The sequence below is a fragment of the Centrocercus urophasianus genome, unplaced genomic scaffold, assembly GCF_019232065.1.
Source record: "Centrocercus urophasianus isolate 14NV4802_14NV808 unplaced genomic scaffold, USGS_Curo_1.0 seq_20, whole genome shotgun sequence".
Lineage (NCBI taxonomy): Eukaryota > Metazoa > Chordata > Aves > Galliformes > Phasianidae > Centrocercus > Centrocercus urophasianus.
The window spans coordinates 10,754,369-10,775,240 of record NW_024884756.1 but is presented as its reverse complement, the minus strand read 5'-3'; the positions used below and the strand labels follow the sequence as shown (position 1 = coordinate 10,775,240).

Sequence of the window (20,872 nt, the reverse complement as noted above, 5' to 3'; positions counted from 1 at the left end):
GTGGTGTGGTTGGGCATCAGTCAGCATAGGGTGAACAACTGTGTTGTGTATCACTTGTTCTGCGTATTCTTTTATCATCATTACTATTACTATCCCTTTTTTTATCCTATTAAACTGTCTTTATCACAATCCACAAGTATTTACTTCTTTTAACTTTCTCATACAATGCAATGATTACAATATAAGTAAAGCTGAGAATATCTGCTACATCATCTCCTCTACATAAAAGTACACAAATAACTCAATGTTCATAAGAATTTTTAAATTAATTGTGAGGAATAATAAAATATCTTATTTCACATATTACAAATGTAATATTATGGAAGGAATAAGGTAGATCAAAATGACAGAGTATGCATATATCTTGAATACTTCAACAACAAGAAGTAATGCAAAATACTTTCTCTAAGTTCTATATCCAACCAGGACAGTTACAATACTTAAAATATTACCTTCTCTTTTCTGTCAAATAAATCCTCTTCTTGATCCAAGCAACAGCTCCCATTTGCTTTACTTTGACAACAAACAGAATCCTAAAGTAGGAATATTCCATCACTAAAATATTTCCCATAATGGCAGTGATTTAAAGTCTGCTTAAGCCCTTCTCTCTTTATATTACATGTCATTTAAGAGTATCTCCTAACATTTCAATGAAGAATGTCTGGATGACATTTAATAATACATTTAATTGGAAGTACATGTGTGTTAAAGAAACAATATCCAATAATATCTTAAAATCATATGATATCAAAGTCCTTAGCAGAAAATAATTTCTAGTATATCAAATTTGGTGGAATTGTGAGAGCACACATTCTGCATTATTTCCTTTATCCACAGTCAGTTCAGTCTCCTTCTTTCACTTTGACATGTTACTTTTGTCGGCATTGACTAATGGAAAAAAAGCACATCAGGGAGTTACTTTGGATTACCCTTCATAAACCAGGCTAGTTCATTTGTGGTAATCCCAAAAAACCCTTTACTTTTACACAGGTTAGGCCACTAGATACCTTACTCAGACTTAAGAAAAGATAGATATGATATTAATAAAAATATTCGTGACTCGTATATGCATAGATACTGTATTTCAGAATAATTCATGCTCCTCATACACCTACCTCAACAGGAAAAACATTAGTTTATAAACATAGCAACAGGCATAAACTATTAATACACTAGAGAGTACTAATAATCACAACATAGTGATGAAAGTACTCCTATAATCACTAGTTCTTACCTTACAAAAGGTTTTACAGGCATCTAGGATGGGCCTGTATCCAGTACAGCGGCACAAGTTCCCTGGATAAAGGAAATCATTAAGAAACATCTTAATGTTTCTGAAGTACACTATACTTCAGAACATGAGATTTGTGTTTTTGAAGCTCAAGGGAAAGTGTTAGCCTTCTGAAAGACGTAAAAACATCACAACATCACTAGACTTAAGAACTCGCAGCTCGAGAGAAAAAACGGCTTTTGTTTTAAAGTAGAGCTAGATATTAGGAGGAAGTTCTTCAAAAAGATGGTGGCGACGCACAGGAACAGGTTGCCCAAGGAGGTTGTGGATACCCCATCCCTGGAGGCATTCAAGGCCAGGCTGGATGTGGCTCTGGGCAGCCTGGGCTGCCGGTTGGCGACTCTGCACATAGCAGTGGGGGTTGAAACTCAATGATCACTGCGGTCCTTTTCAACCCAGACCATTCTATGATTCTATGATTCACTAGAGGGAATGCTGACTACAGCTTAGTATTCAGGAGATAAGAGAATGTAAAAGGTTCCTCACCCACTCCAAACGTTTTTCCATCCCTTCAATCTGTTCTTAATAGTGGAGGAGCCGAGCATTATGCCTCCACCTAGTTCATCTCATTGTAACAGGAAATGCCTTTGTCTCCATTATGACTTTATGGCATAATGGATAACAGAGGATATTTCACCTGCAAATAATGTTTCAATTCGCAATTTAGATGGCCTGCACGTGCCTTGACCTCATTTGACTGATTAATTCCTACCACAAAGGGGCCTTCCTCCCATAAGGCTTATGATACTCTCAACTCCAGATGTAACAGGATCTCAGAAACTTCCAGGTACAGCTACACATCCAACCTGCTGTTATATTTTGCAAATTGGATTTAAAGCACTTCAAAAGATGCAAACGAGGACATTTTTAGCACCTGTCCCTGAAACAATCCACGGTTTCTTAATTTTTCAAGAGAAAAGAACGACAGGGAATAACAGTAATTCTGTTGGGAAACACAATTTAGAGCACATACATGCACGTGTGCTTGCACAGACTTACACTCACATGCATAAAGCATCAGAAGAAAATGGTTTGATGAAATAACTACAAATTAAAAGTGACAATACTTACCAGCCAGAGCTGCAGTCATCTGCTCATAAGTTGGTTCTGGGTGGTTTCTTAACAAAGTGTATATGGACATCACCATTCCAGGGGTACAGAAACCACACTGGGAGCCATGGCACTTAGCAAGCCTTTCCTAAAATGAAACACCACGAACAGCACTGTTTTCAGTGTACTTTGCCTTTCTATCAAATTTTCATAAACAAGAAAGCCTGTCTTGAAACTAATTGTGAACTACTAAGGAAAACGATTTAAACATTGTCAAATAATTATTTGGGGTATGATGCCCCAGCACATATTACCAAGGAAATTAACTAACCTTCAGTAGTCTTCCGTCTCTTTTACATCAAAGAAACGGCATTGTCCAAGATGCGCCATTAGCCCAAGTGGCACAGATCTTAAGTACTATTTGATCAGGATGTCAGTATTACAACAAGGGCTATCACCAGCCACACATCATCACTCTTGATGAAACAACCAACAATTAGAAATTTGTGTTGCCTTCTGTTATCATTTAGTAGGAAGAATAATCGAAACACGAAACTCCCATGCCCAAAAAACACTGTCAGTACAGACAGCCTATACAAAGAAAGAAATCAGTGCTCTTCTTACATAGTGATACTGTATTCTCACCTGAACTGGATGAATTCTGGTTCTTGTACTTCCAACACCTTCCACTGTGGTGACTGCCATACCATGCAAGGAGCAAATGGGAAGCAAGCATGCATTTGCTGAGTAGTGTCTTTGGAACATTAAGGTGAATAAAGGCGAATATTATTTTGCAGTAAATCAAGATTTTATACTTACTAGGCAATCATTGCCATCATTTGGAAAGAGAGGAGACTAAGGCATTATAGAAGAGTTTCCTTACTAGCTGCATCTCTTGTCCCCAAGCTGAATAAACAAGGGCATAATATTGATAGCTGTGGAGAATTTTTTTCTTCCTTAATACTTCAGTCTTTTTCTAATTGTCCTCTCATCAATCCTACCCATAAGCACCTTTCAAGTGTGTTTTGGAAGAGGAAAGTGGGGAAAGTTGGTGTAGTTCTCTGTAGGAAGCAAGTCCCCTGCTGATAAACTGAAATTCAAATTTCTGATCCAAAGGAATTCTAATTTAAGACGAAAAAAAATATATATATATATATCATTCTAAGTAGGAACAATGTATCAAAAAGAAAATTCTGGAAAGCTTCTCATCGTTAACAATAAAATGTTTTGTTTCACAAGAGTTTAAAAGTTTACTTTTGGTTGAGTCATTCTGGTTCTTCTAATGTCAACTCTTATAATAACATTAAACATTTAATTTCTATTGTACTCCGATGGAATGCAATTGTCTAAAGGAACAACTAGCACATTTTGATCTCCCCCCCCCCTCTAAAAAACATTCAATTCGCAATGACATTACCATTTAACAATTTCACTGAACTTTTCCCAATTTAATAGTAACTTATTCCCACATTCAGTTTAATGACAAAACTAGCAGACATAATCTATTAGCATTGCAAGGCTCAAAGTCCTTTTTTGGAAAGGAGAGAAAGCAGTGTTAGAAGGCTGGGTTGATCCACCTCCTACTTTTGGCTACCCTATCCTCACACAGTGAGACAAAACTGCTGAGAGAAGCAATGTTCCAGTGTAAATACAAAAGATGTTAAATTAATTCTCCTAAAGAGAGAACTCCTCACTGCAGCTATCAGCATATATGAGCAAACAAAGCATTTCAGCGTAACACATCAGCAAACAAATGGCACAGTTGAATTAATAGAATTTTTTACAGTAACCTTCTTCAGATTAAATTAACTCTTCCTTTGGAGTACTTTACTAATTAGTGCAGGTTTTACAACTGCATTTTTACAGTTCCATATGTTCATGCCTGGAAACTGTATCCACAGTCATAAAACACAGCATAGAGCTTTCCAGACTTTTTGTTAAGGATACCGTATCTTCTTTGCAGCTGGCTCGTAAGTTGATATCATCACTGTGCAGGCACCACAGCCACCTCCTCCACAGCCATACTTAGTTCCTGTAAGACGGACTGAAATTCCACTATTAGGGAAAAAAAGTTTTATTTCCGCTTTTATTCTGTTATAAAGACTGAGGACCATCTTTTTTCATGAATTTTGATGAAATACATAATTGGTTACGTTCAATAGCACAAATATTGTGTTGCTTTCTTTACTGGAATATAATTTTTAGCCAAAAAAAAAAAAAAAAAGACTGAAGCTAAGGAATGATGCAATCAAAATCCAGTTTTCAAGGAAGCAGGAAACTCGATTCTTTTTGGCGAAGAGCAAGCTGGGACAGAAACAAGAATTAAATAAGTTTCACAATAATTTTACCTCAGGAGACTGAAACTAATGCTTCAATTTTTCCCCAGAAGTGCCACTGGAAAAGCAAGGCCCATTTATAGTCAAAATTAGCTGTCCTCCTACCCATTTTATCTCATGCATGGAAATTTGTTGTGAAAAAAATCAGTACCTCAATCTGGCTGAGTGGTTTTAGATACAATTGTGCAGGCACATCTCAGGGAATGGCACACTATCATACAGACATAAGCAACAAAATGCAGGAATACTCTAAGTTGATATCTGAACTGTAAAGTAAAACCATCAACTAGGTCCTGAAAACAAATTAATCTTACCCCCATTTTAAAGACAGAGTACAAAGATATAACAAGGTCAGATGAGTCTTCGAAGAGCCAGATAAAGTCAGCGCAATATTGTATATGGGACACTCACCAATGTGCTTTAACCAATGAAGTACAACTCTTGTGGTAAAGTTGATATGGAGCTATGTTTTTTAGTTCAACAGAGTCTGAACTTGCTCAGATTACTGAAGAATAATTTCTGAAGTACCAGAACTACAGAAACTTAGTCTTCTTCAGGCTCTTCCCCACAACTGAGCAGTTATGAAATGTTCCAATTCAAGTTTTTCTTTTGAGACATTTATAAAAACTCTCTGTCGTGTGAATTCTCTAGCGTATGGTATCTATCATTTTTTTCTTTAGGGATGTGTTCGATGAGACAGCCTAGGAAGCTAACAGCTGAGAGCAGACACACAGTCAAACCTCTGAAGAGGTGAACAGAAAGAGAGGGAAAGATCAGAGAAAGTACTGCAGAATTTGTAACACAGAAAGCCACTGAACTGTGGACTGAAACCAAGACAGAAGACAAAATTGTCTGCAAAAAGAAAACTGGCAAATGTGAGTTCTAGTTCTTTCAAAATCTGTTCTGTTAATTATTATATTGGTTTTTTTTCCTGTTTTAAAAACATGCTTGTTCATATTTACTTACTATTAAAACCTGTTTGTTTTTTTTGTTTGTTTTGAGTTTAGAAATCTGTTTGGAACACTTAGAAGAAAAAAACATTATTACAAAATTGGAACAGATTTAGGCCATCATCACAAGGTATTTCTTCTTTCTAGGGAGAGAGACTTTTTACAAAACTTGGAGACTACTATGTTGTTAAATTTTATTCATACTGGCCAAAAGGTTTTTAGGAACAGACAGATAGATACACACACGTAAATTGTGCCTAATAGGATAGCTTGTTTGTTTAGGAAACTAGGCTGAAAACACAGCAGCTCATTGAAGAGCATTTGACTTAAGAACATCATACTGTTTAACACAGCTATTTTACCTTAAGGAAGTCACAGGTTCTTTAACCTGGAAAACAGCGCTTTAATCATCACTGACAAGAATTCTACTTGAAGAAGGCTTTCAACTAAGTGACTGGAAGGAAAAATGATCAAGAAAAGGATACGTCTCTTTCGCAGATAAAACAGCAGCATTTGTTCAGGATCGGCATTTTTCTCTATTATCTGCAGTAAAAAAAAAAAAAAGTATACTTCAAGAAAGTAGAGCTTTTCAAAATTCAGGACACGGGCTACATTCCTACAAAACCAGAACAAAAACATTCTCTGGTTCACTCTCATAGGACTACTTGTATTGCCAAAGCCCATAGATTCCTTCATAGACAGATATGTATTCTGTCAGGTGGTACTAAAAATAAATGCTGCTCACTGAAAGGTCGTACTGAGGGAACTAAACTTCAATCACATTAGAAATAAAAATGCAACAGGATTTTGCCACAACAGACATAGCACAGCATAACAAATTAATCATTTGCAGATTTTAGAGTCTCTCTGGCACTTTAACCCACTAGGATGAACACCAGAGGAAGCCTCTAAGGCTGCCAACAGGAATTTTTTTCTAGCTTTGTTTATATAAATTTTCACTTATCTTACTAGGCTAACAACTAGAGCAATAAAAATGCCTGCATTTTTGTCTCCGTTACAGAGAGTCTTATTCCTTAGGGTTTCTTATTGCTTAGAATCAGCTAGTTCCTCGCAGTTGCGTTTAATCAGTAACAAGCTTTGGTTTGCTCTTGCAGTATTATCTTTAGAACAGCCCAGATTTTGGCACTTGAACCTTGCTAACAACTTTCGTTCCTACGTAATTTTCTTCTCCAATAACCACTGAAGATGAGAAGCCAGATACGTACAAGCAAAAAAACTAGTTAATTCATCAGCCAACTGAAAGTTCACTTCATTTTGATACTCCCCCTCCCAAACTCAGCAGAACTAGCTAAAACAGGATGATTTAAGAAACAGTTGTCTTCCTCCGATGCTTCTCCCTTTCTTACAGTACTTGTAATGCAAGAGAACTAACTAACTGTAATAACACTAGCTGACTGATTCACATTCCAAAGACTTTCGAAGGATTCAATTACGGGTTCCCAAGGACGAAATCTAAGAAAACTAGATCCTATCTGTGCCCACGCCTTTCGGGGCTACTTTTGAAACAGCAGTTACCCTTCCTTCAGACTCCCTCCCAGCGACACTTACCTTTCTGCCATTGACATAAAAAACCAACTCCGCAGCCCCTACCGCCCCTTGCAGAGACATCGCGTCCCAACGCGGAACCCTCAGGGCAGCAAACCGCAGGCAGCGGCAGCAGCAGCCGGAAAGGCTCTGCGCGAGGAGGGCGGGGCCGGGCGGCAGCGGGTGGAACCGGGCAGCGTGGGATGCGGCTTGCGGGGCTGTGCTCTGTCAAACTCAAGCAGAACCGGGTGGGCGCCCGATGCGTTAATACAACGTGTGATTTAAATTTCCTACAGCAATGCAATTCAAACGCAAGCTCCGGAATACTTTATCCTGATTAATTTCAATGTTTTGCGTTGTTTATATGTTAAAAAATACTCGTACGTGGAGGATGCAGAAGGGGTTCTAAGGCTGCAACTGCATCCGGATTGTTCTTCCCTGACTTGTTTGGGGTCCTTCTGAGTTGCAGCATACGTACCCACAGCAGTCTGGGTTCAGGACAGATGATTGTATATAATGGTCAGATAAGAGATGGCTGTTGCAGTTACTGAACCTGTTGTACATTTTGTTGAAGTACAAAGCTTTGTTGTTTAACAAAACAGAGCAAAACCTCTCAGGAAAATTCAGCTATTTCAGACTGATGTGAGAAGTAGAACACATTTCAGGTGTTTTAAGGATGGAGAGCTTACTGATTCCTCGGAGTTGACATATTCATCTATGAATGGCAGAAGAGCTGAGTAGCTTTACTTAATTAATGTTGCTTATGTGACCCTGAAAGTTACAAGACACTTTTTTTCTTAATATGTGAGCTGACCATATAATTTTTTTTTTACTTTGTTCTGTTAAGGTAGCTTAAAATATTAAGACAAACCTCCCACTTTCACAAAGAGCATGTGTTCCCATAGAGCAAAATGAACTGAGTGAACTGCTAGCACTTTCTGTGAGGCCTGCTCTGAAAAATAATGCCTCCTATCTTTTTATGATGGCTCACAGTGTCAGAGGTGGATGTTAGCGGTATGGCAGTAGAGGTTGAACCTCCCCACCAGTATCCCATCTCACATTGTTGTGTGTGACAGAGGCAGCAGAGGGGCAGTCTGACAAAATGGTGTCTCATGTGGAAGTGTGGATGAAGCAAAGGTGTGTCACTGGATTCCTTTATGTGGAGAAAATGGCACCCACTGACATTCATCGATACTTGCTGAAAGTTTAGAGAGACCAAACAGAGGAACTGAGCACAGCAAGGCAAGGGTGATGCATTTCAGTGGTGGCAACAGTGGGTCACCTCTGCTGTTGCAAACTTTCACAAGCACAGCATGCAGCCTCTTGCTGGAAAATAATGTTTTGTAGCTGAGAATTTCCTCTATTAAATAGTATTGTTGTGCTTTTTGTTAGAGTTCTGAAAGAATTAAACTGGAAGCATTAATTTTGGAGCCACCTATGTAACAGTTTAGTCTCCAAAGTAATTCTGAATTGTGGTTAAACTCAGCAAATTAATGATCGTAGGCCCTGTGGAAATTTTGCATAAATTTCTGCTCACAAAATATTCTTCATGAGCTTCAAGACAAATTCTAAGCATTTATAAGGACTACTTAAACAGTGATTCTATAACCCAGAGCTGTGCAAGTATATTGAAGTAATTTTCTTTAAAACTTTAACACAAACTAAATCTTTCAGTGATAAATGAAAATATTAAATATGTATTTAAAAGTAATTGCATAAATATGAGGGAAAAAAAAAAAAAACAACTTTGATGCCACAAAAAGAAGTCCAAAGTACCTTATCCTAAAATAAATAAATAAATAAATAAATAAATAAATAAATAAATCTTAATCCCTGTGACGGCCGCAGATGCAATTTTATCTGGAACATTCTGAGCTGTTTTTACATCAGTTTTTCCTTGCGAGAGCTTCCAGTGTACTAGTGGATCTGGTGAACAAACCACACTTAGTGAAGATTCAGCACTAAGCAAGTGTTCCAGCATTTCTTATGCAGTGCTTCAAGTGGCCATTTTATACAATAAACAAAATAAGTAGACCTTAGATATTAAAAGTAAATGTTATCTCTGTGTGTAGCATCAACTTGAGCAGCTTGAGCAACAAAAGTAAGGATGGATAACAATGGAACATGTGCTGTAATAACAGTGATGTGATTTCAGAGGTACATAAAGTAACTTCTCCCCTCTCTCAGGTCACATTCTTTATCCTTTCATACTCTGAAAGATATCTATACTTAATGCAAATTGAAGAAGGTAAGGCATAAAGCCCAGGTTTTACAGCTTGATTTAAAACTGCCTGAAACACAACAGCAGCCTAACTGGTAGTAACAGAGGCAGTGTTGAACAGCAGGAACATCACTGAAAAAATAACTAAGACTATCTCCAAAAGATCCTTTTTTTTCCCCCCCAAGAAAAGAAACCTCGACTTCTGTTTTTAGTTTTCAAACCATAGGCAATAGAGAGAAATAGCCATTTAGGACAAACAAATGAAATTACTGTGTTTCACTGCTGCAGTGCCAGTATGGGGAATACAAGTTGTAACAGATGCTGCTTTTGGATTTCTAATGATGCAGCTAGCGATGTTGATACGTGAAGAAGCGTATAGCAGTGTATGTAGTTTTTTTTTTTTAATAGTATTGGATCAAGATAGAATTGATGTTTCCATCCATTACCTCACCTCTTCATAATGATTTTACCAGTGTAGCGACATGCAAAGTGCACTCCAGAAAGAAAAAGACTGCTGAGAATCCTGCCAAGAACCTTACTGAAGTAGAGGTAAAAAAACATTCACTGCTGTCCCCTCACTCACTACGCTAATGGTCACATTGCAGAAGGTTATCAGCTCAATCAGGTATGATCTTCCCTTCATAAATCCATGCTGACTATTCTCAAACACTTTGTCTTTCAAATATACAGAAACCAGGATTTTCTCACTTACCCAGGTTACAATGCTAGAAAAGCTACAATGAAGTACAAAGAGTACTGATTTTTCTTTGTTTTTTAAACTTTATAAATACAAGAGTTACCAGATGAGATCAAAGGTCTAGCTTACTGTAAAACTGCTCAGTCTGTGAAGGCTTTCAAGAGTGAATAACCTTAAAAACAGCATTTCCAGTAATTCCTCATGGATTTTTTTTTCCATTAATTTGTCTGATTAATACTGTGTTAAGAATCACTTTATTTGTGTCTCATTAAAAATGAGATAAAATGATCTTGGTTCCAAAACAAATCTGAACCCTATCCAAAATAATCCATAGAGGTTATGGGGGTTGTGAGCTACAGTTTGCAGCTGGCAGCATTTAGAACTTAGATATCACCCAAAAGTTGTTTGTCTCATGACAAGGCACAACAGAATGCAGAAGTGACTGATGAGGGTACAGAGGGGAAATGGTCTAAAAACTGATAGCTGAGTGCTATGGCATGGTTGTAGTATTTGTCACAGTAGCACAGTCTCAACTGGAAACTCAAAGCATTGCTACGAGCATTGCCTATGAGCCATATGCATGATACTGGGTTTCTTTCAACAATTCCTAAAAATGAGATCTCCTCATATATTGCTATAATATTGCTATAGCAACAATAGCAATATTTGTTGCTATTTGTTTCAACAAATAGCAACAGCAAACAAACAAAAAAACAACCAAAACAAACCAAAGAAAAAACAACCACACCCAAGGCTCTCTGCACCTGTATTTAGGATGCTTATATCTGCTCCAGCTAGCACTGATAAATTACTCTGCTCACAGTATATACAAAGAAATCACAGTAATTCCCAAACGTGATTGTTTTTAATTCTCATTAAAACTTACACTTTTCTTACAAATTAATAAGTGCCGCAAATACTTTGAAAAGATTATAAATTACTGAGCAAAAATTCAGAACATGAGACTGGATTCTAACCTGAATTTGCTTTCTTTGGTGAAGAGTTCTACGTCCTTTGTGCTGTGGGTCTTTTCCGAGAAATTCCGTTTTGCAGCCTTTGTTTTCTGTTTATCTATTGAAGAACAGTAAGCATCCTATACTACTAAACTATAGTTTTTTGGAAAAAAAAAAAAAGTACCATTTCAGAAGTGCTGTTCATAAAGGCAATTCTCTTGTCTTCTTCAAATAAATTTTGATTTACTTTTAAAGCTTCTTTTCTTTTTTACTTTATAGACTGGGGAATGCAGGAACTGTGTATCTGTAAACTGATCCCCACGTCTTAATTTTCTGTGAACAAAAGAAATAGAAAATATCATGTGAATGTCACCATATGTCTATATAATTATAATAATTGCAAGTGCTAAATAATCCCGCTGAAAGTTAGATACATTAAAGAACTTAATTTTATGGAAAGCAAATATGATTGAATTAGCAAAGCATAGATAACATTCTTTTTGAAAATAATGCTACAAATCATAGTCAAGTAATTGAAATTCTCAAGTGAATTCCAATTTTTTTTTTCCTATTTTTGCTTTATTGTCTCTCTCCAGAGATACAAAGCCTAATCATCCAAAGGATGATGTCAGTGGCCATATTATCACAGCATCAATTTAGCATCCAATTAAAATCAGTAAAGCAAAAATGCAACTATAGTCCCCCCCTTTTTTCTTTTTTTTTTTTTTTTTTGTAATTTTACAAACACAATTTCATAAATACTTCTGAAAAACAAACAAGCAAATGTTGATAAAATTATAGACAGTTCTTACTTTGCTTTTAGCTTCTATCTGTCTTCAACCTCAGTGCCTCGGTTAATCATTTGCTTGTTTACCAAGGGAAACAAAAATATTTTGAGGGTGTATGGAAATACTGTGTGAAATGTTCAGTTTGTGGTTTTATTTTCTTCTCCCCTCATTTTCATCAACATATTCCCTTCTGCACCTGACTTGTAAAATAAGTACCTATAACCCTTTAATTCTCCAGACCATAATGGGAAAATCTCAATAGTCTTTAGCTCCTGAAATGCAGTCTATCAATACACATATAATAGAAGATATTGTCTCCTTAGATTAGGATTGAAAAAAACAACAACAACCAAAAAGTGGTGGCTAAAGCTGTCTGAATATGTTCAGGAGTTATTTGCAACTTAATGGTCCATTGAGATTTAGGTCTACAGGTACACCATTTGTACAAATATGCTGATTTTATTAATGGATGTTTGAAACCCTCTTTTAATTTTTAATAGCTATGGCAATCTCTGCCATATCTTTAAAAAATCTTGGAAATCTTGTGCTAGTGAATTGAGCAAGAACACTGAGCTAGATAACTAATTATTAAATTAAAATATCTTAAACTCAAATGATTTATTATGTTAGATATATCTAGCTAAAGGAAGATTATAGAATTCTGTAATATCATTACAGAAATTATCTTGTCACTTGGCAATATTACAAGGGCATTTTTATGGCAAAAGTATAACATTTAAGTATAATGTTTACAGTTATACACCTCCAAAGGGGTTTATGTCATGACAAATATTAAGAACTCATCATTATTATACTGGCATAAAAAGTTTAACTGTAGGCTACATATGTCTGACTCTGGCACCTGGAAATCCTGCCACACTAACAGGAAACATGAACACTGAGGTATCATTCCACTCCAGTTTGCAAAATAAATAGTTAATTTCTTAGGAATTTGGGGGTTTTAATAGCAAATCTTTATTAAATTGTGTACTATAAGCAAAACCAGCCCTCTCCATCTGATACCTACCGGTTTAGTGGGGGTTCTTTGTAGCAAATAGCAGCTCTTCCTCGTCTCACTGGTTCTGCTGAGTCTTCTTCTAAAATCTGGGAGGATTTGGGTAAGGAAGTGTGAGAAAACTCAGTAGTATTTGTCACATCTTGCAAAGCTGTTTTCCCTGCGAAAAAAATATTTTATGATTCATTTTAAATATTTTCTGAACTGTTAAGTAAAATTTCAATTCATAATTATCCGTCATTAGTATATATGTCACTCCAAAAGTAATGCTTCCTATTTATTTCCATGGAAACTACAACAGATACAAAGAGCACGATAACAGTATTTGACAGAGCAAATTCTCAGTGACAAAACCCTATTTTTCATCATAGTCATCACTATCAGATGATTTGCACAGATGAGTTGATTGAGACAGCCTTCATTTTATGGTGTGACCGCTGTGCATGGCCATTTGGAATGTGGCTTGTCTTCACGTTCACCGTCACCACTTCTGAAACGCACCACCTATCCCCTCACTGTGCTCACGTCCACTGTTTGGTCTCTATAAACATTCAGCAAGTGTCAGTGAACATCAGCGGGTGCCATTTTTTCCCATGGAGGAATTCAGTGACGTACCTTCGCTTTATATGCATGGCTTTGGCAGATGGCATTCTGTCAGAACATACAGCCAGCATCTGCCTCTGATGTCGTGTGATGAAATAATAAAATACTACTTTCAGAGCAGCCCTTGTATTTCTTATAATTCAGGCACTTTGGATGCTATTCCTGTGCTTAAGGTGCTCTACAAATAATGGAATGTGATCAAAGGGAAGGATATTACAACAGCTTTCAACCTAACCTAGTTTGGAGCTGTTTGAGGTCTACCATGCTCTTGAGACACAATCAAATCCCAAAGGTACCCTAACCTGCAGCTAGCAGGTATAATGTTACAGTAAAAAAAACCCAAAACTGAGGGCAGATCATGGCCTTAGATGCAGGAGGGAGGGCACACGTGCATAATGTGGAGGGATCAAACTGTACAAGAGTTGTCTACAACTAATAACATCTTTCAACTTTGCACCTGCTCTATGAGCATGCACGCACAAAGCACAGCAAGGTGATTAAGTGAACCTCCTTATCTTCAAAACTTATACTACAGGGCTATTTGAGATGTCTTGTATTTTCAGTCACTGCAAATGTGAAAGTTCAATACCCTACTAAGATGCAACCAGCCTCAGAAGCAGCACTATCAATATTGCAAAATTTTTTAAGATCAAATGCAGAATGCCAGACTAAACCTCAATACTTAGTTTGGAGAGAAAGATTTTGGTAAGTTGGGAGAAATAGTGAAATTATTACGTTACCCCAAATTTCAAAAAAAAAAAAATCTAAGGTGGATCACAGGCTCTCCGGAAAGCACAGAGATTTAATAGAGGTACCAATCCAAGATAAAATAAACACAGCCTTAATCTGTATTCTTGTCAGTGTCTTCCAGGAGCATACATTCCCTGCTGATATAGGTCAAGTCTTGGATTTACTGCATCCAGATGAGAACATATGGGAAGCAGTTTTTCAACAAAACAGAAACCCTCATATTTTCACATTTGGAGAATGAAGTCTTTACCCACCTTAACTTGCCTGAGGCAGAAAATACTTGCTTTTGATCACACAGAGGAAACTCATATTTGCCAGATGAATGATGGCTTGCCTTTGCACTTATTTTGATACTATTACGTTGTGACACTGAATATGGAATTTGTAAGCCTACTGTATGAGAACCACTCTTGTTTCTGTTCCCCGTCTATAGAGGGAACAGTGTACACTGACATTTCTCTTGTATAAAACTTAAAATTACTTTATCTTTTTAACCCCACTTTTCTGAATCGTACAACATTCTTGTGCAAAATGAACACAGGTTCCAATTATAGCTGCTCCTCAAGAACAGGGACTGCTTAACCTGTGTGACAAAATGTCTTTTTGGAGCACATTACACAGTAGCAGGTATATTAGTTATCACAATTGCGAGACTGATACATGAATCGTTGTAGTGATTTTGAGCCTTACCTTTCCACTTCTATTTCATTCACTGTAAGCAAGGAACCAGTGGAATACTTTTGAGAGAACATATTTTTATCATTACTCCATACAAAAACTAATTAAAAATGCTTTTTTCCCCCCATTCTCGTACACTTACCATTACAGTGTGTCAAAGTTTTTTCAGAAATCTCTTTAGAAATACGATCTGATTTTTGCTTTGCTTTTCCAGAAACCAGTGCTTTATCTTGACCGGTTTTTCCTGAAATTTCTGAATTTTTCAGTATAGAGTTTGTGGAAGCATTAAGATTATCAAGAGCTGTGGGCTTCATTTCAGAAAAATCTTTATGGAAAAAGCTACCTGTACTGACTGTTATATTCTCAGAACAATCAACAGGTAAGGATTCTAAAATTTCTAATTTTTGCACTGTGGGTTTTAACTTGTTCATAAAGGAATCCATCTCATGAGAGACTTCCTGGTTATCCAAAAAAGTCAGCTGTCCCTGATCAATATGCCTGAAATAATTCTTTTTTTGTCTGCTCTCCATGATACCAGAACTAAGGCTCCCTTTTTCTTTCACTTGATTGTCACAAGAATTACTAATGTTAGATTCTTCACATGCTGCTGATGAGGAACCTGCTCTCTTTAACTTATCAGCATTGCTGTCAACATTTCCCGTGGAGGCTTTAGCTTGTGGTATATTCATTGCCATGCCATTCTGAGCAACTAAAGCTCCTTGAGATTGCTGGGTTTCAGGTATTTTATTTCCATGAACAGCCTGTGTGCACAATGCATTCTTATTTTCTAATTCTTTCCTTCTGCAAAGCGAGAACGTAGTAAGATCTTTAGTTGGTACTACATATGCTTTATGTGCAGCCTTTGCCAACGTGTGTTTTAATCTGCTTGGTGAAAAATTACCACTCTTCTGATCTACTTTTAGAATAATATTATTAACACTGTCATTTTCAGTTTCTCTTTGTCTGTAACCACCTTCTTTGTTGCATTTGCTCTTTATAATATTCTTCTGGTATTGTTTTCTCTTGCTGTCACATTTGCACCTGTCTGTTTGAGACTTTTTTGAACCATATTCTTCATACTTCCCATTATCAACTTTACAGTGTTCAGCTGTATCCATTTTTGAAGGGTTTTGAAAGGTCTTCCCATTTCTTAGCAGTCTGACACTGTTCTTGTTTTCATGCGGAAAGTCCTGCTGTAAAGGTGGTACAGTAGAGCTGTTATCCTGGAACGCCAAGCTTTCAGCACAGCAAACTTGAGGTGGAATCTCACTACTAGATAAGCTTGATGATGCTTTTATTATTTTGTTTTCCACATCTTCCAATGTTTCTGAGGAATTTTCTTTATTTGATTCTTGTTTTTGATGCACTAAGCTAACTAGGTATGTTCTTCTAGTATCTTTATCCTTACTTAGACAATTTTGGTTTTGATTACAGCTATTGGTATTCAGTAAATTCTGTTTCACTGTAGAATTCTGTGTAGGTAGCTGTTCTGTCTGACTTTGGAATAGCTGAGTTTGTGGGTCAGTCATATTTGAAATGTTACTGTCAGCCCTAACATGGTTTTCTTCTGCATAAAAATTTGAATTGACTTCAGTCTTGTTTTTAATTTTCTCTTTCTCACTTTTAGAATATTTTACTTTTCTGAAATTTGCCAGTACTTTACCAGAATTGGCATTATTATTTTTATGTAATTTGTCTTTTGATGCAACTGTGAGCAGTTCACCTTCATCGCTGGCCGTCAACTCCATATCAGCATCATAAACAGTTTCTTCAGATTTTATCCCATCAATAGGAAGCATCTCCTTACATTCACTGCTAAAATCAAGTTGTGAAGGAATAATGCGAAGCAAATCACTTGGACTTTCCTTCACATTCACCTCATTGCTGCTGCTACCATGAGGAGGAAGATTTGAGCTACATTTTCTACCAGAATCCTTTACAGTAAGTTGTATTTTTGACCCATAATGTGTTGCACATTTCTTTCTTTCAGTCACATTCCCACAGAATGGCAATGAACTATCATCTTGTCTTGTGAACTCCTCAGACTGTCTTAGAGGTTGTACATTATTGACGTGAGCTAGGAACGCGCTATTACTGCTTAGTTCTGTGCGAGACTGATTTTCTGGAAGGAAAAGAAAAAAAAAAGAAATTTTAGCAGCTTGTCAGAATAAGACACCTTACTGAAAGTTGGATGGGAAGCTTGGAAAACAACATTCTTTTACTGTGAGGGTGGTGAGGCACTGGAACAGGTTGCCTAGTGATGTGGTTCATGCTTCATCTTGGAGACTTTCAAGGTGAGTCTGGATCAGGCCCTGGGCATGTCCCTGTTCACTGCAGAGGAATTGGACTAGATGGCCTTCAGTGCCTTCCAACTCTAAGAATTCTATGATTCTGTGAAATAAAAATCTATTTGTTTTCTACAACCTCTGCAGCTATTTAACTACCACAATGCCATTCTGTTCACATTAATTTTCTTACACTTTTAGGTGTTATTTGAATGAACAACAGTCTACACGTTATCGTTGAGACACGTGTGCTTATGGGTGGTCGCCGCTTCTGAGAAGCGTATTACAGTTTAGTAATCTCACCGTATCTTCTTTATTACACATCAAATAATGAACTATTTCATACCAACCCTCATCTAGCTCTGAAAAACAGGTATTTTCTGTACAGAAAATACATCTTGCATCCTAAAAAATAAAATTTTGTCAATGGTTGCTTCCATCAGATCTATTTCATTTAACTTTTGATTACTTTTACCAGAAAGCAACGATGATGCAAACTGGACTTGATCTGAACATGTTTCCTTTGACAAAATAGCGGTACTTCTAAAATAATTTGCTATGTCACACACAGAAGGGCTACCTTGCTGTTTTCCAGCAGATGTTGCAAGTAAAGGAAGTTTCACCGGCAATTCTACAGATCTGAAAAGAGAAAAGTTTACTGTGAAGATTTTATGTTTTATACCATAATATTCAACTGTTTAAAACATTTCTTTAGCAGTATATAAGAAGAGAAAATTTCTGGTATGAAATGCACTTTACTTCGGATTATGCCTTAGGGGCAATGGTATTTATGACACTACATCTGCTTTGTGCTGGTGAGATCTCATGTAGAAAGAAGCAAGTTATTCAAACACATGTTTACTCTCACTATCATCCTGATCATTAAAAGTTGCAGATAGCTTCTGAATTAGGTAGGAAATTGTTTCTAGTTACTTCAAAAATATTCAACTTCAAAAAAAAAGACAGGATGTTGTGTTGAGGGACATGGTTTAGTAGGAGCTATTGGGAATAGGTGAACGGTTGGACTGGGTGATCTTTTAGGTCTTTTCCAACCTTGGTGATTCTATGATTCTATGATTCTATTAATTGTAAGAAAAAAAAAATCTACACATACTTACCAGCTTCCAGATTTAATACAACTTACCTTGCTGACTGACACATACTCTTCACCTGGTCATCAGTACAGCTATGTGGACTGTCTGACAGATGAAAAGAACTCTGAAGATTCTTTCAAAAGAAGAACAGTGGGGAAGAAGTATTTTGTTAAAGTCATGTAACTGCATTTCATCTGATACAAAACTTTCAGACTTTTTGTAAACAAGATTAAATCCTCTATTTTTACTGCCTGTAGCAGTGAAATGCCACTGACTTCACTGGACTAGGGATTCACCCCTACATTAAACAATAGGGGTAGATGTTTTTAAATGCACATATGATTTCAACATTTTATATTTTGAAAATATTATCCTGAAGCTATTACATAGATTTTGATACGGCAATAGTTAGAAAAAGTCTTACCTCAGAAAGACTGCTTATTTCTATTGCATTTAACAGGTTATCACTCAAAAACGCTCCTATTTCTCTAAGAGTTTTATTCTGCATACAAAGGAAGAAAAAATATAAAAGTATCTTTTAAATTTATTTTTTTCTAAGGAAGACAAGATATAAAGGTATTTGTTGTAATTTTTCACCCAGCTGAGGACAAACTAAATTTTCAATACCTTTTAACACAGAAATGAAGCTGACACTGAAATAACCATGGTTATACAGACACAGTCTTGAATAAACTGGTTAGTGTAAAAATTCCTAAGAAAGGAAAATTAAAAAACAATGATTTGCTGTGAGATGACAGCTCCAAAAATCTGAGATGCGAGTGTTTGAAATCACCATTTTGAAAGGCAATATTATGTTTCAATTAAAGACAAAAGCTTGGTTTAGCTGATCTAGGCTTAAACATTATTGGCAATATACCAAACAGCTTAGTTTTTGACGAAGCAGGATATTATGAAGCTGCAGCTTTTCGACTTCTTTCTGAAGAAAAATCCTCTCATTCTTCAGCTTCCGAGAACTTTCTTTCTCCACGCTCAAAGCCAGAGCTAATGCTTTATTATTTTGTTTTAAAGATACTTTCAACATTGATGAATTATCTATAGGAGACAAAATCATAGCGTTTTATTTTCAATAGCTCCAATTCCAGGCCCTCTCTATATGTAGTCTCACTACATAATAATACTTTTTATCTATATTTTTTTGGCAGAACAGTAGCCTGACATAAAACTGTTCCTTGTTGGCTGCCGTTCTGAAGTCTTCTATTAGCTTTGAGTCTCATGCAAGGATTCTGCTCGTCTGGATTTTATTATTTTTTTAAAACAAAGATATTTTAAGAATTTTAAAGATATCATTTTAAAGTGTATGGTTTTGTAGGCATAACAATGGTTCCTGCCTTTTAACAAAGAAAAAATAAAATACGTTTCACAAATAGAAAGTTTAAACATTTTGTGCAAGAACGTACATTTCAGCAAATGAAAGAAGTTTAGAAATATATCGTCAACTGCTGTAATGAAAACTTGCCTACTCACATCTGCTACCAAACCTTTTAACTACTACTCCCCTTTTTCCTCAGTGATGGAGTATTACTGAGATAAACATTTTGCCTCATATTCATAGTGCACACAGAGCTAACCAGACTCAGATGAGCCTGGCCATGCTCTTTTGCAAAACCAGAAGGAGCAAGATCAGCATGAAGTGCTATTGCTGTATTTATTCATTGTCCTAAGCTATTACTTCTGTGACCTGTCATCCAGAAATCAGGAGGGCTTCATTTCTTTGCTTAGGGAAACATGCAACAACAGCGGCACCTTATGAATCCAAACATTATGCTTTTAAATTACTATTTGGCTTTGTGAATTATTTGCATTATTTTGGAACATGGGGATCCCTAAGGGACATGGATATTACTCATCAATACTACTGATTTATTTTTCACTGAAATTAATATTCTTGGCATAAATCACATTAAAAGCCTTGCTGCATCATTCACAGAAAGAGAAGCAGAAATCAAGATTTAGTTAGCTGTGCTGCTTGAACCAGAGATCTCTGAAATAGTGTTTTGCTATATTTGCACTTTCCCTATCTTCTGCAGAAGAAGATTTGAAATTGCTGTGGACTTAAACAACTAGCATTTAAAAAAATAAATAAATAAATAAAAGTGTTTTAACATAACCCTGGCTGACTGGGAAAGCAAAGTATGTTCTGACAAATGCTTAAATCAGCCTGTTAACATCTGCAGGATTCCTTGATTCTCTAAGTGTCTCAATGAAGAATTTGTTATGAATGCCACTTTGCAACTGGGAATTGAATGTGTAATGCTATAACAACTATATCATAAACTGCTACTGATTTAACTCATTTTGGTACCTCAGGTTTTAGATGCTCAAGATAAAGCATGGATGTTAGAGATGTATTTGAGCATGTTTTTCAAAAACACTAGCACACCAAAGAGAAAGCACTGGAACTACGTAGACAATTAGATTAATAATCAAATTAGAACCACGTGTTTTAACTTTCAGTCTCTCCGAATGTACTGAATACACCACATTTTTTAACAGCAACCATTCAGCAAATCACACTAGATACAACTGTTCTTCACTTTGAAGTCATACATTCTAAGCAACATTCTAAGTTCTAAGCAACATTCTAAGTTCTAAGCA

At 36.4% G+C, this 20,872-nt stretch overlaps 2 protein-coding genes across 3 annotated transcripts in view; both read right to left on the bottom strand.

The window, feature by feature from the left end:
* The window catches only part of AOX1 (aldehyde oxidase 1), a 40,324-nt gene extending 33,018 nt beyond the window's left edge, over window positions 1-7,306 (bottom strand). For both annotated transcript variants that reach the window (XM_042822488.1, XM_042822487.1), the window contains exons 1-7: window positions 7,197-7,306; window positions 6,113-6,170; window positions 4,289-4,385; window positions 2,987-3,095; window positions 2,363-2,489; window positions 1,235-1,296; window positions 453-533 (exon numbers count right to left, since the gene is read on the bottom strand). In XM_042822488.1, the coding sequence (XP_042678422.1) occupies window positions 453-533; window positions 1,235-1,296; window positions 2,363-2,489; window positions 2,987-3,095; window positions 4,289-4,385; window positions 6,113-6,170; window positions 7,197-7,256 (594 nt within the window). In that variant the 5' untranslated portion in view covers window positions 7,257-7,306. The remainder of the gene's footprint in view (window positions 1-452; window positions 534-1,234; window positions 1,297-2,362; window positions 2,490-2,986; window positions 3,096-4,288; window positions 4,386-6,112; window positions 6,171-7,196) is intronic.
* A 1,685-nt stretch (window positions 7,307-8,991) lies between these two features.
* The window catches only part of SGO2 (shugoshin 2), a 15,117-nt gene continuing 3,236 nt past the window's right edge, over window positions 8,992-20,872 (bottom strand). Inside the window, exons 5-11 of the mRNA XM_042822373.1 lie at window positions 19,134-19,309; window positions 18,681-18,758; window positions 18,307-18,389; window positions 17,743-17,801; window positions 15,020-16,999; window positions 12,859-13,006; window positions 8,992-11,376 (exon numbers count right to left, since the gene is read on the bottom strand). Coding sequence (XP_042678307.1) covers window positions 11,271-11,376; window positions 12,859-13,006; window positions 15,020-16,999; window positions 17,743-17,801; window positions 18,307-18,389; window positions 18,681-18,758; window positions 19,134-19,309 — 2,630 coding nt within the window. The 3' untranslated portion in view covers window positions 8,992-11,270. The remainder of the gene's footprint in view (window positions 11,377-12,858; window positions 13,007-15,019; window positions 17,000-17,742; window positions 17,802-18,306; window positions 18,390-18,680; window positions 18,759-19,133; window positions 19,310-20,872) is intronic.